This window comes from Tupaia chinensis, unplaced genomic scaffold (genome assembly GCF_000334495.1).
Source record: "Tupaia chinensis unplaced genomic scaffold, TupChi_1.0 Scaffold000232_1, whole genome shotgun sequence".
Taxonomy (NCBI): domain Eukaryota; kingdom Metazoa; phylum Chordata; class Mammalia; order Scandentia; family Tupaiidae; genus Tupaia; species Tupaia belangeri.
In genome coordinates, this window is record NW_006159708.1 from 1365668 (window position 1) to 1380242 (window position 14575).

General features: G+C 35.0%; 1 protein-coding gene across 5 annotated transcripts in view; it reads right to left on the reverse strand.

Annotated features, from left to right (window-relative positions):
• The window catches only part of KIF2A (kinesin family member 2A), a 44430-nt gene that overhangs the window by 23889 nt on the left and 5966 nt on the right, over positions 1-14575 (reverse strand). For 2 of the 5 annotated variants that reach the window (XM_006148325.3, XM_006148322.3), the window contains exons 4-14: positions 13425-13490; positions 12684-12784; positions 10820-10915; positions 8570-8624; positions 8029-8191; positions 4516-4606; positions 4316-4379; positions 3746-3837; positions 2996-3138; positions 1716-1920; positions 875-985 (exon numbers count right to left, since the gene is read on the reverse strand). In XM_006148325.3, the coding sequence (XP_006148387.1) occupies positions 875-985; positions 1716-1920; positions 2996-3138; positions 3746-3837; positions 4316-4379; positions 4516-4606; positions 8029-8191; positions 8570-8624; positions 10820-10915; positions 12684-12784; positions 13425-13490 (1187 nt within the window). Of the gene's footprint in view, positions 1-874; positions 986-1715; positions 1921-2995; positions 3139-3745; positions 3838-4315; positions 4380-4515; positions 4607-8028; positions 8192-8569; positions 8625-10819; positions 10916-12683; positions 12785-13367; positions 13491-14575 lie in introns of all 5 variants that reach the window. The other 3 variants (XM_006148323.3, XM_006148321.3, XM_006148324.3) reach the window with 2 other exon arrangements.

A 14575-nucleotide genomic window follows, 5' to 3' on the forward strand; every position in this document is an offset into this window, starting at 1 on the left:
CTCTCAAAAAAAAAAAAAAAAAGGCAATTTTTTTTCCAGAGGGTATGCCCTGCTGCTATCACCCAGGATAACTACAACTTGATTAAAAGCTTATAGTGTCACTGGTTAAGAAACGGAAGGACATGGTTTTAGATTGGGAACCACAGTAACTGAAAAGTTAAATTTGTCCTACAAGGCAGAGATCCACAGAGAATGAAACTCAAATTTTACATATAACCACTCAAATCATTGGCTGACTCTTGAGCAAGGCATACACAAGGCAAACAAGAAACATAGCTGGGTGTAAAGATAATAATTTCAGCTGCTGCCCATAATAGGGAAGATATGAGTTTGGAATAAGTTCTGTCAAGCTAACTTCCGTTTAGACAACAAAAAGCCGATACTATCTTAAGAAAAATGTAACAGAATCCAGAGTCTCTACAAAGTAGCCATACATTTTACACACACATACACACACACACATATATACACATGTATCTATATATAAAAAATAACACAAAATTAATAGACATATGAAGAAATTGAAAAGTGTGACCCATACTCAAGGAAAGAGGAAATCAAAACAGTCCCAAGAAGACCCAGATGCTGAAGTAAGTAAAATACATAAAAGATGCAATATAGTCCTCTCTAAAAGACTAGTATGAGCCACATTTTAACTAGATATTGGGGCTGTCAGAAAAGTCAAGACATATTTTTCTATGCAAAAATGCACCATGACTTACTTTTCCCACAACCCAACAGAAAAAGAGTCAAATGATTGCCATTAATATATAATTTTCCATAGATGTTCTGTAGTTGTTCCTTCAGGATTAAATTAAAACAAGTAAAACAAAGCAAATAAATAAAACAAAACAAACAACAAACAGAAACTTACCATGCAGGTACGAGAGTTTTCACCTATGAATGAGTCTCTTAACACCTGAGTGAGTTTACTTGCTCGGAAAGGAGTATGAGGTTTATTTCTACCTAAGGCTCTGATGCACTCCTGAAAATTAAGAAAGCAAGTCTCACAGGTTAGGCATTCTTATAAAGAGTAATCTTAACATATTTTTAAAGGTCTCTTACTATAACTCTAAATAATATTTGAAATCTGATCAGCTCTGAAAATTCTACTAACAATTTTACAGCATAATAAAGATGTTCCCATTAATGCTAGTTCAGGAGAATGAAAAACAAGGAAAACTACTTCATTATTCCAAAGATATTTCCAGAAATTCAGACTAGTGTTTATAAGTTACAAGCAGTAGGCTAACTGTAAAAATATTCAGCTTTAAAAGTACTCAAAACACACACACACACACACACACACACACACACACAGAATGCTTTATTGTAATCCTTCCAACCATTACTTTGCTAGGAAAAAGAAATATAACCTGGTTGAACTTTTCAAAAGTCATTCTACATTATCTTAGAAAGAATTTTTTAGCTTAATTCTGTAGTTCCTTGCCCTCCTAGAAAAAATATGCCTGATTAAGGCCATATGAAAATTACCTAGGGATCCTCAGAATTAGCAGTCCCACTCCTATCCTTTACCACATCTAAAAGAATGAATAATGTGTGCAAGGAAATCTCTTATAGTACACTAGTATCTGAACTGTAAATATTAACAACTGAATTTTGAAAACCTATCTTATTAGGTAAAATATGAACTATTATTTTGTACTCAGTAAAGTCAAAAGTAAATCTTTCAGAATTAAATATATCTTATTTACCTTGAGTGCTAAAAGGCTTTTATTAATTTCAGCACCTTCAAGCCTGGTTTGCCTGTCCGCGCTGAAAGTGTCAGCTCCTCTTTCATTTCCAGCCAAATCGATGAGGGAAAATTTGCCATGTAGTTTTCCTTTCCTTCTAAGAATAATCTGAAATACTGCATGGCTCCGAGATGAATGTGCATTTGCAGATGTTTGACCAGATGTTCTACAATGTGATTAAGGACATACTGATATATAAAACTTTAGTTTACATGTTTGAATTATAATATTTTTATTTTTTAAAAAAATGTAACACAAAAACTCTATTAAGCCAGTTTTCATCAACAGAAGAGACACTCTAATATAACCAGATTCACACAATTTAATCAGCATATTTTTTTTTTTGAGAGGTTTTTGCTATAGGGTGCATGCACTCACCAGAAAGACAGAGAGACAGAGAGATAGAAAGCACAAAATCATTCCCCCCCACCCCCCAGCAGGGGTGGCCATGCGGCAATCCCTTCTCCTCCATTCTCCTCTCAGGATCTTGGGCACACACGCACATGTGCCGGGCATGAGTTTAAGCCACCGGGTCTGGGACTTGAACCGCGGTCAACTACCTGGGAGTTCAGCAACATAGCTATTACGCTAACTGCTGGTCCCAAATCTGTATACTTCTAACATATGTATAATGTGATAACAAAATAATAGATGTCACTTAAATTCACATGTTAAAAAAGTTATTTTTTCATTTCTTCTGTAAGTGAGCTAGAAGGTAGAGAGAAACAGAGAGAAAAATAGAGAAATAGCATCCCTAACAGGGTCCTGATGCAGAGACTCACCCCCAGCTTCAGCCAGTCCACATACCTGACATATTCAGGGAGGTCTACAGATGCAAACCCAGAACCTTACCATGTATGCCTTGCAGAGCATAGAATTTTATCACTATATCACCATTTGGCCCCACCCTGCTTTGTTTTTATGCCTACACAAAGTACCTAAGACTAAAGTTTGCCTTTTTTTTTTTTTGAGAGGTTTTTTCGCTATAGGGCGCGTGCGCTCGCCAGACAGAGAGACAGAAAGTGAGAAATCACCCCGCAGGGGGGATGTTCACACCGCAAGCCCTTCTCCTCCATCCTCCTCTCGGGATCTTGGGCACGCACGCACATGCACCCGGTGTGAGTTTTAAGCCACCGGGTCCAGGACGTGAACTGCGGTCGACTACATGGGAGTTCAGCGACATAACCATTACGCTAACTGCTGGTTCCCAAAGTTTGCCTTTTAATTAAAGTGAGATTTACCTGCAACTGTTGCCTATGTCAATAAGTTTCAGTACGTCTTCAACACATTTGACCTCCCGTTCTTGTAATCCCACCACTTGAACTTGCTGTTTCCCATCTTCTAGAACTCTTAATTTTGTTTTCCTATTTAGCAAGTCAAACACCTATGAAAAATCACATTCAAATTGGAAAATAAATTAAAAAAAAGTATCAGTTACATAAAAATAAGTCACTCAGTCTGAATATTATTCCAGAAATTAAAATAATAACTATTATTAACATAACACTTAACATTAAAGTTGAAGCGTTTTAAAAGACATTTTTTAAAAGTCTCATAATACAAATTCTAACATAATATTCTAATACAAATAAGAAGTTTGTGGCAGTAAAAGTTGCACAACAATGTTAATATACTTACTGTCACTGAGCTGTACACTTAAAAATGGTTAACATGATCAATTTTATTTCATGCACATTTTATCACAATTAAAAATATGAAGAACAGCTACTAGCACAGCAGTTAAGCAGTTAAGCACAGGGAGCTACATCCCACAAGGTGACCAGTTTGAACCTTGGCCCTGGCAACTTGAAAAACATGATGGGTATGTGTGGCACCTGTGCCCAAAATCTTGACAGGATGGAGAAATGGAGAAAAAAGACTGCAGTGTGACTATATTCACTAGGGTATATGTCTCTCTCTCTCTCTTTGGCAGTGTATGTGCCCTCTGGCAACTAAAAAAAGGAAAAGAATTTTTAAAAACTCACACTTACCTTTCCACTATAAATTTCAAAAAAGGTTGCATATACTTGAAGTTCTAGCTTCTTATAATTTGGCTTCTTTAGCATCAAAAAGACATCTCGAGCTGTCAAGAATGTCATTAAATCTCATTAAATTTCTTAAATTGTTAAGAAGCAACAAATACTATTTTTATAAAGTAATTATTCTACTTTTAGAGGAATCGGTTAATCTTTACCTAGGATGATAGTATGAAATAATAAACACAAAGATTAAGTGAATATCGATTTTTCAAAAGTAGTATTAATAAGGTTATTCTCATAACTGCCAAACAGAGGCTTTTTGCAATTCAGTCATTCAAGAATTAATACTAATCCCTAACAATGTTCCAGATTACATTGACACAAATATAATCAAGATTTCTGCCCCCAAATGTTTAATATGACAATTCTTTTCAAGCAATTTGATAACCTGTAATTGGTATAATATACAATAAGTATAGCACTAAAGTTATTGTACAATACTTTAAAGCTTGATTTCAATCAAAGGCACCTGAATAATATTCAAGAATGTTAAAAATTATATATATGCAAAAAAAAAGTTACCTGCTAATGCATAAATTCCTTTAGAACAATCTTGGTTCTTTCCTGAAAAGTCACCACCCATAGTCTATATTTTAAAGAGAAAATAAAGGAAAGAATAGACATTATTTAGAAGTAAGTGCTAAGAATTTAGGTTGTAGAATTAAGCTGTACAGAAAAGAAACCATTCCTTCATACCAAGTTGTAACTTATGAATGACTTACATGAGTTTTTCCACTTCCAGTCTGCCCATAAGCAAAGCATGTAGCCATTCCCCTTTCAAATATGGTTTCTACTAGTGGTCTAGCAGTAAACCTTAAAAATAAAATACATCTGTCAGAACATGTTACAAATATTTGACTTAAATGAAAGTACTATCAAGTAATGAAGAGTTCATTTTATTAGTAAGTAAACTTTAATGCACATTTTTTAAAAGTTTATTTCTTCCATGACAAAGAGAGAGAGAGAAATAAACACCCCCCCCAAAAGGCATCCAGACTAATCTACCCTAAGCCTCAGTCAACCCAGATCATGGGTATGTGCACACACATCCAGCATGTACAGAAGGCCTGGGGATGCAAAGCTGAGACTCTCCCACATGAGTCCAGTACGATACACAGTGTTGTGATACTACTATACTAACATCTGACCAATAGTCAGATTTTAAACAAAAGTTCAACTTAAAAAATGTTAAATAACTGTATCCTAAATTTGGTTTGTTAAAAATTTTTTAAAAAGAAAGCTAACTAGGGATTGTATAAAGCTATTTAAAACACAATTTCGGGACCAGCAGTTAGCGTAATGGCTATGTCACTGGACTCCCACGTAGTCGACCACAGTTCGCATCCCAGACCCGGTGGCTTAAAACTCATGCCGGGTGCGTGTGTGTGCGTGTCCAAGATCCTGAGAGGAGAATGGAAGAGAAGGGATTGCAGCGTGGCCATCCCCCCTGGGGGGTGATTTCTCGCGTTCTGTCTTTCTGTCTCTCTCTGTCTGTCTGGCGAGCACATGCACCCTATAGCAAAAAACCCCTCCAAAAAAAAAAAACCCCACAATTTCAAGCAATAATTACATAAGAATAGTCACAATAATGATGCATGTACAATAAAAATAAAGTATCAATTACAATTTCAAAAGAAACAGAATCCAAAGGTAATCTCAACAGACAAAAGCAAGTGGAAAAAAAAAAACTATGAAAACGCCTTTAGATAAATATGTAGAAAAATAACTACTTTATCAATAAGTAATTTATTTGTTTTTAGGTTTTTGCCATAGAGTGTGTGTGCACTTGTGAAGAGAGAAGGAAAGTAAGAATCAACCAGGAGGGGGGCTAACATGCTGCAATCCCTTCTCCTCCATTCTCCTCTCAGGATTTTGGGCATGCACGCACACATGCACGCACGTGCATCTGGGACTCCAACTGATTGGCTATGTGGTAGTCTAGCATCCTAACCACCTTGCCACCTGTTGATCCCTTGTAGACAAATAATTTATAATTAAGGGGAAAGAATATAAATTATGCTTACAAGACTCTGAATTCTGAGTTGGTCGTTTTGATCCAGGCAAATGATGCCTAAATATTATGGCTTGGACTACTGACTAATCAAGAAAGTCATGACACATTTATACATAGAAAACAGAAAAATACATCATGACTTTCCTGATGACCTAGTATTTTTCAAATTTACTGGCATAATCCATTACTAGAGTTAAAATAAAAAGTAGGCAGAAATAAGAAATACTTCTTCACTGAGAACAGCACTAAAAAATATGACGGATAATAAATCTGCAATTGGAACACTGGATATCTCTCTATTGGCTTTTGTTTGTTATTGCCTAAGGCAAACAGTTCTGGTCACACAACTCTAAAATACAGTCTACAGAGTGATTAGACAAAAAAAAGTGTAACTCCTCAATCCATAAAAGTTAAGTATAAGGGACAGAGGATAAGTATAAATATGGGTACAGTTAAGAAGCATAAATACAGGATGACATAATTTTATTACATCCATTGTATACAGAGAAACACACCTTTACTTATTTGGTTGTCAGAAAAGTCATGACATATTTTTGATGTGAAATGCAAAAATGCATCATGACTTTTCTGACAATAAATTGATTTTGAAAACTATTGTATCTCTCTCTACCATTCATATCTTCTTTATAAATGAATTTCCAGTTTACTGGCTTAAGGTCAATGAAGTTGGTCTCAACAGTATTTTATTTGTAATGTTTTCAATTGTCAGGATTACTATTAACTTTTATCTTCCGTTTTCCAGTCACTTTTATAAAATAAAAGGCAACAGAACATAGCATTTGAGTAATTACAAAACAGTTCTACACTAAATCAACAATGCTACTAGAATGAAAGTGGCATAAAGTTGGGATAACAAGTATAATACTCCTACGTTTGAATAGTGTATAAGTTAAATATATATATAACATATAAGAACTTCTGCAGTAAAATTTTTCTTTTTTAAAAAGAATTATTCTTTTTTAAATTGACCAGAGAGAGAAAGAGAAAGGGAATGTGAGAAAGCAAGTTACCAGGACCAGGACTTGAACTGTAGTCAATCATGTGGGAGGCCAGTGCCTCAAACCACCATGCCATCTTCTGGTCCCTGTTAAACTATCCTTAAGCTTAAAGATGATAAAAATGAGACAAATATAAACAGATTTACAACACTCTAAAAATAAATTACTTATTTCTTCCATGAGAGGGGAATACAGAGAGTGAGTGAAAGAAAAAGAGAGGAAGGAAGAGGTCCACCTTCAACAGGGTCTTCACTCTAATCCTACCCTCGGTCTCAGCAGTAGGATCATAGGCATGCATATGCACACCTAGCATGCTCAAGGAGGCTTCCAGATGTGAACCTATACCTTCCCGTAAGACCTCACTGAGTGGTATGTTACTGCTATGCCATTGTGGTTGGCCAATTTATAGAACTTTTTTAACCCTAAGTGTAGTATGTGATCAGTGAAGATTTAGACAAATTCATGACTGATGTGTTAACGGGTATTTTAAATTTCTTTACTAGTACAGAGATTAAAACACAAAAATTTTAAGTCCTTTTTCTACCACATCCCATTCCTATAGGTTAAGTTAACATTTCCTATACATTATGCTAACATGATCCATAAATTTCTTCTCCATATACATGAGGTGTTTGTGATATGTACTGGGTTGTCAGAAAAGTCATGATGCATTTTTGCATAGAAAATTATGTCATGACTTTTCCGATGACCTAATATATAATATTTTAATTAACAAAACTGACTTTTGGGGAACAATAAAAAGTATTAGTATTCATGGTCAAATTAAAATAAATAAGAAATAAAGTTAAACAAAATAATTCTTAAAAAAAAAAAGGGGGGGGACAGCAGGTGGCGTGGTAGGTAAGGGCACTCAACTCCTACATGGCAGACTGAGGGTGAGCCCCACACCTGGAGGCTTGCTTTCTTACTTTCTCTCTCTCTCTGTGTCCCTTTCTGGTCAAATTAAAACAAACAAACAAACAAATAAAGTTAAACAAAATAATTCTTTTTTAAAAAAGTATTAGTATTCATTACAGTATTAATATCCCTCAGCCCACACAAATTTATTACATTTTATTTGTTAAAACTCAGAAAAAGCAAATTACACCTTTGGAAGATTATGCCAAGATAAATGTAAGTTTCAGGGTGGTGATGAACAAACATACTGAAACAAAATTCTGATTTAAAATAAATTTACCTACCTGTAAACCATTTCATTAGGAGCTGAGTCATCAAAGGCATAATCAAAACGAAATGTTTGGTTTTCTAGGTACCTTGTTAAATCTACTTTCTGTTTTGGTTCATGTACCATCACAACATCTTTACTAGGGATTGTGATTACATCAAGATCTTTCATTTGAGTTTCTAAAAGAACAAATGAAAATCAATGCCTGGTAATTTTCATAGCATTTGAATTAATATACAAAAATTCTCTTAAGTACTAAGAATTTAGATAAAAGTAAGTATCTATTAAGTATAGAGATAATATCCTATAAATATACCATTTAATAAGACCATTTCAAAAACAAAGTAAAAATTGTAGAGCAAGAACCAAGAACAGCAATTCACATCAGAATAATGAACCAACAGGTCTAGCCACAGAAATCTGTTTAACAGTTTTCTACAAATGAATGGAAATGATTACCATTTAATTTTTTCAAACAATTTGATTTTTGCTATTGTCAAAATATATTGCAAATAAGATAAAATCTACCTTTTATTATAAGTCATTAATCATCATACCTTTTTTATTCAGTGGTCGTTTTCTTACACAAACACATATCCTATGTTCATCAATCTAAAAATCAAAAATATTTTATTTCAGTTATTATCAGTAGTATGTATAAGACTGAAAAGTAAACTAGGTAATATTTCCTCCAAGGGTTTTAAAAATTTATACATAGTATAAATATGACACTTAAGCTTAAAGAACAAATTAGCCCACACAAATTTTCATCAGAGTCAGACATAATTATTTCTAAAATTTTCAGGGTAATGGAAACGTGCTTATTTTGTTATTTGGTAAAGCATACCTTGGAAAATAATTTTGTAGAGGGTATTACTGTTCCAGTAGTATTAGCTGAGTTCATGTTAAGAAGTTGCCTTATTCACTTTATTTTTATTTATTTATTTATTTTAAGTTTGCTATAGGGCATATACGTTTGCCAGAGAGAGACAGAGAGAGAAAGAAAGAAAGTGAGAAAGCACTTCCCAGAGTGAATGGCCACGCCACAATCCCCCCTCTTCAATTCTCTTCTTGGGAGTTTGGGCATGCCCACACCTGTGCCAGGCATGTTTTTAAAGATGCTGGGTCTGGGACTCAACTGCACAGTTGGCCAGGTGGTATCCAGCCTCCTTAACCAACATGCCACCTAGCTGGCCCCAGCCTTTTTCACGTAAAATGTGCTGTATGGAACAAAAATAAAAATTCCTGTTCTACCATGTGTCTTATTTTCAGGTCGATTACAGGGACAGTTGTTGGCATAGATAACTACAGGCTAAAAACAGGACTCTCAGATTACTGGCAACATAATTTGAATGATATTATAAGTATGTCAATTTTTATGTACGAATATTTTTCATATGTTCCTAATACATACCTCCTTTTAATAATAATAACAAAAAGTAGGGACTGAAAGCCAAAAATATTAACTATCTGGACCCTTCTAGAAAGTTTGCCAATTCCTCTTCTAATGCATGAGCTCAGATGTAGTTAATGAATGAAAAAAACAAAGGACTCTAAGACCTAAAATACATGGAGTACAAATGTCATGAACAATAATTCTATAAAGTCTTATATTTTGATAGTACACCTAACACAAATTATTTCTGGTAACCTGTACATACTAGATCAGATGGATTATTTTTCATAATTACCAATTACTCACAAAAGTATTCCCTGTCCAATAAGTTCTCATTCTTCATGAGGAAAAGGAACTGAGTAATAAGACAGCAGAATATTTTTCAAGAACTAGATTTCTGGTCTACTGTGGTCCTCAACAATGACAACTTACTGCTCCAGAATAATATTTGTTTAAAAATAACAAGTTAACTAATAGTTAAACTGGAATGGCAAGATCAAAAATCCAAGCCAAAAAGGAAAAAAGCTTAGAACTGAAATCAAAATATAAACGATGGTGGGAACCAGCAGTTGGCGTAATGGTTATGTCGCTGGACTTCCACGTAGTCAACCACGGTTCGCATCCCGGACCTGGTGGCTTAAAACTCATGCCGGGCGTGTGTGCGTGCATGCCCAAGATCCCGAGAGGAGAATGGAGGAGAAGGGACTGCGGCGTGACCATCCCCCCTGGGGGATGATTTCTTGCTTTCTGTCTCTCTCTCTCTGTCTGGCGAGTGCATGCATCCTATAGCAAAACCCTCTCCAAAAAAAAAAAATATATATATATATATATAAACGATGGTCAGAAAGGACACTGGGTCTTCTGACATTGGTCCTTTAATTGTTGCTTTACCATTTCAAAGACAGGAAGGCTTTGCTTTGAAGAAAACATCTCTGTAGGCAGCATCTCCAATGTGTAAATTATAGAAGATGAGCATAAATAAGTGAACAATTTCTTGATTTTTTTTTATACAAGGAATGAGCACCCATGGGAAAGGAAAAACTATATAGCTAGATAGAATATGAATTTAATGGGTATCAAAAATGTTTTTTTTCTTTTCTTTTTTTTAATTACCAGAGGGCACAGGCATTCATCAGAGAAAGACAGAGAGGGAAAGGGAAAGTGAGAAAGCACCCACCCCAATAGGGGAACAGTCACACTTCAGTCTCTTCTCCCCCATTTCACTCTCCTTTTGGATTTTCGAGACATAAAGTATACACACCCAGAATGTTTTTCAAGATGCCTAGTCTGGGAATCAAACCACAAAGCTGGCCATGTGGGATTCAGGTCCCTTACCCACCTCACAATGGGCTGGCCCTCAAGCATGTTTAAAGAGTATAAAAAGTCCCAGCGCAATGGTTTACAAACTTACCGGATCTGCTGTTGTTAAAGGCCTATAATCCAAACTTCCTCTAAAGTCTCTGATCATACACATAATTTCATAATTTGGGTTTGTAGCATCAACATCCTATTAGAAGACAAAGAGAATCACCATTTATTTTAATTACTATTATGTGGTACTTGCTGCATTTATGCTATATGTAGTTTAAAAATTAAAAGGAAAATAGATTGTCATTTGTCAAAACCGAGCCGAAACCCAAACTGAAGCTATCATACAGTTTCTTTAAATCTGTCACATACTTCTTTAAGTCTGCAGAAATCCTGCTAACTAGAAACCTGATTCCTCATTAAAGTCACTCATTACCAACTTAAACAATCCACCCAGTATACCTTAATTATCCTAGAAAATGGAGCTGAGGAACAATAGCACTCATCTAAAACACTGGTAAAGAACTCTAGAAAAGTTGAAATTATAAAAAAATTCAGTTAATCAGATTGTTCTCATTTCTTAAATAGGTGTTCTAGCAAAGTAGAAATATGAATTCACTTACATTTATTTATTTTTATTGACCCTCTTAAAAAAAAAAAACTAAGGCATGTATGAAAGTACAGAGGACACAAATTGACAGGACACAAAATTTAAAGGAATTGTAAACAAGATACTTTTTAAAAATATTTAAAATTTGAATTATTAAATGCTAACTGCAATTTACTTTTTTGGTTCAAAAATGAGAAAATTCAGATTAAGTTACATACAGTAAAAGTCAATAGCCTCTCTAAGCCATGAATAATAAATTCCTGGACATTCTATGCAGTTTTTTTTTAACACATCATCTTCAGATTTGCTTTGAATGTAACTAAATTTCAAAACTGCTAACAAAATCTACTTTCAGCAAACCTTCTAGGAAATAATACCAACTATGTCAACTGAGAAGCAGACTATAAAGCAAGAAGAAATCACAGAGATGTGTCAGTATTATGAAGTACCTACAGGAAACACCAGGTGGCATCTGTCCTAACTATCACTAGTTAATCTGTTTATTGCAACTGGTTATTCTCAGGTCAATCAGATATAAGCTGATGTATTCAGGTTAAACGTTACACTGGGCCCACAAATTCACAGCACATCTGAAGTGGTAGTTCAATGTGTTTAAGGGCATCTGAATATACTACTGATAAACAACTCTGATGTTTATCACAGAATATGAGTTCTGAGGATATAGTTGATACAATGCAAACATAATGGAGGAATGACATGCACAATAACAAAATTTCTAACATGTGAAAACCTGTACAGGGATAAATTAAGCAGTTATTTATGCAATATTTACATTGTTATTAAACAATTTTGCTACCATCAGAAAGGAATGAGAGGGACACAATAGAAAGCCACTCAGTATCTATCAATAGTATAAATTGAAACAAAAAAATTTCTTCTTCTGTTATGACAAGTTGAACATAACTAAAAGAAAATTTATAGTATAATCATCGAACTTAACTGAATATTTTTCCAAATATTCTTTTTTCTACATCATTAAAAAAATTTTTTTACATCTTTTAAAAATCAAACACCTATTAGTTTTGACTATTATAATATGTAATTAGAATTTTGTAACACAATGGCTTTTTATTAAAAATAGGACTAAATCTGGGGCTGACACATACTAAAACATGAAAAGCATATGTAATAAAAATCTGTATGGCAACTTATTTTCACAAATGTAAATTATTCCTCAATGTCGACTTATGGAATAGTTCTATTGAATGTTCTTTATGTATTTTTAATTTAAGGAATTGTCTAAATTCTCTAAATCAAAACCTCTTTCCACAAATCACTTTCTCTGATATAGTTTAGTCTTTGGTTGGTATATAAGTAAAAAGTGTTTGTTACAAACCTGGGCTCTTTTTTCTCTAAGTTCTTGTTGTTGCAGTCTCCTTTTTTCTCGCTTTTCTTGTAATTTTTCAACTTCTTTCACACAATTAGATTTTCGACGTGCTAGAAGAAAAAGATCAGCTGTAGAAGTCTAATTTTCATTTTTAGAGTACTGTATTTATACATAAAAAGTTTATGTGTAATTTCACATATACAAAAAAAAAGTACACAGTGACAAAGCATGCCTATAACGACCATGTGAGATTTACTTATGAGCTGCTTTAATAAAACTAGGAACAGGACAATATACAAATGAGAGTCAATAGAAATGACTCAAATATATTGATACATGTCATCTCTTGGTTTAGAATCACAGATCTTTGAGGTGAAGGGATCAAGAAACACAGACTTTCTTCTGTAACATCGACAAAGTACTATCTGGCTAGAATTTTAAATTCAAAGCAACTGATATTGTTATAATTTTATAATTACAAAAAATTTTTTTCCTTCTAATATATATATATATATTAAAATACCCAATTAAAACACTAAACTAGTAAGAAAAAAATTTAATTTTCCACAGTGATAAAAGGAAATGTGCAGTCAAGTTTGTAATGAGATTATCATTCAGGGATTTGTAAGAATGACCAAGAGAGAATACATGTATGCTTATAATGACTGAATCCTTGATACATAATTTACATACAAGGGGGTCCAAATTCCTTTTTTGCAGCTTGAACTGGAGATATATCTGAAACACTACCATTCTGTTGTGCAGAAGAAGACTGTTCAGGAAGCTGACTAGGCCGTGCACGTGCAGAACCAACCACTGTTAAGTAAAAATAATATTTTAATTTACATCAGAAAACCAGTAAAGACTAATCTTGGTAAAAGGAAGAGACACTAAAACCATATAAGAGCTACATTACCAGGCCCACGTGGAGATAGTGGAAGGTGCCAATGCAAGATGGCTTAGGCTGCATGAGGGGCCCAGGTTTGGTTCCCAACCCAGCCTCAAACAGGTCAGGCATGGTGGTACATGCCTGTAGCACTCACCAACTGGGAGGCTAGGGTAGGAATATCATAACATGGAAAGACCCTATCAAAAATATCTATATCTCGTTTCACCACCACCCCCAACCCTCTCTCCCTCTCACATATTCTCTCATTAAAAAAGATAAAAAATGGGGACCAGCAGTTAGTGCAATGGCTATGCCGCTGGACTCCCACGTAGTCAACCGCGGTTCAAGTTCCGGACCCAGAGGCTTAAACTCACGCTGGGCGCGTGTGCATGCGTGCCCAAGATCCCGAGAGGAGAATGGAGGAGAAGGGATTGCAGCGTGGCCATCCCCTCTGGGGGGTGATTTCTCGCTTTCTGTCTCTCCGTCTCTCTCTGTCTTTCTGGCGAGTGCACTCCCCCTATAGCAAAAACCTCTTCAAAAGAAAAGAAAAAAAACTAGATTAGCAAATTGCAAAATTTCTTATTTATACGTATAAAAAATATGTAATGATGAATTCTACTTAATAAATGAACATAAGCTAAAAGATGTTTTCAAGGTAATTTATGTAGACTGAACTACCACTGATATAATTTTAGCTACAAAACTCAAGTCTGAGCCCAGACATGGTCGCACATGCTGCTTAGATGCTGTGCTTTGCAGGATGGGACCACATGAAATGCCCAGATTCAATTCTCAGTCCAACATAAAAACTGGGCATAGGAAACAGCAGTTAGCATAATGGCTATGTCACTGAACTCCCATGTAGCCGACCACGGTTCAAGTCCCAGACCCAGTAGCTTAAACTCACGCCGGGCGCGTGTGTGTGTGTACATGCCCAAGATCCCAAGAGGAGAATGGAGAAGAAGGGATTGCGGCGTGGCCATCCCCCTTGGGGGGGGGGGGGGGTTTTCGC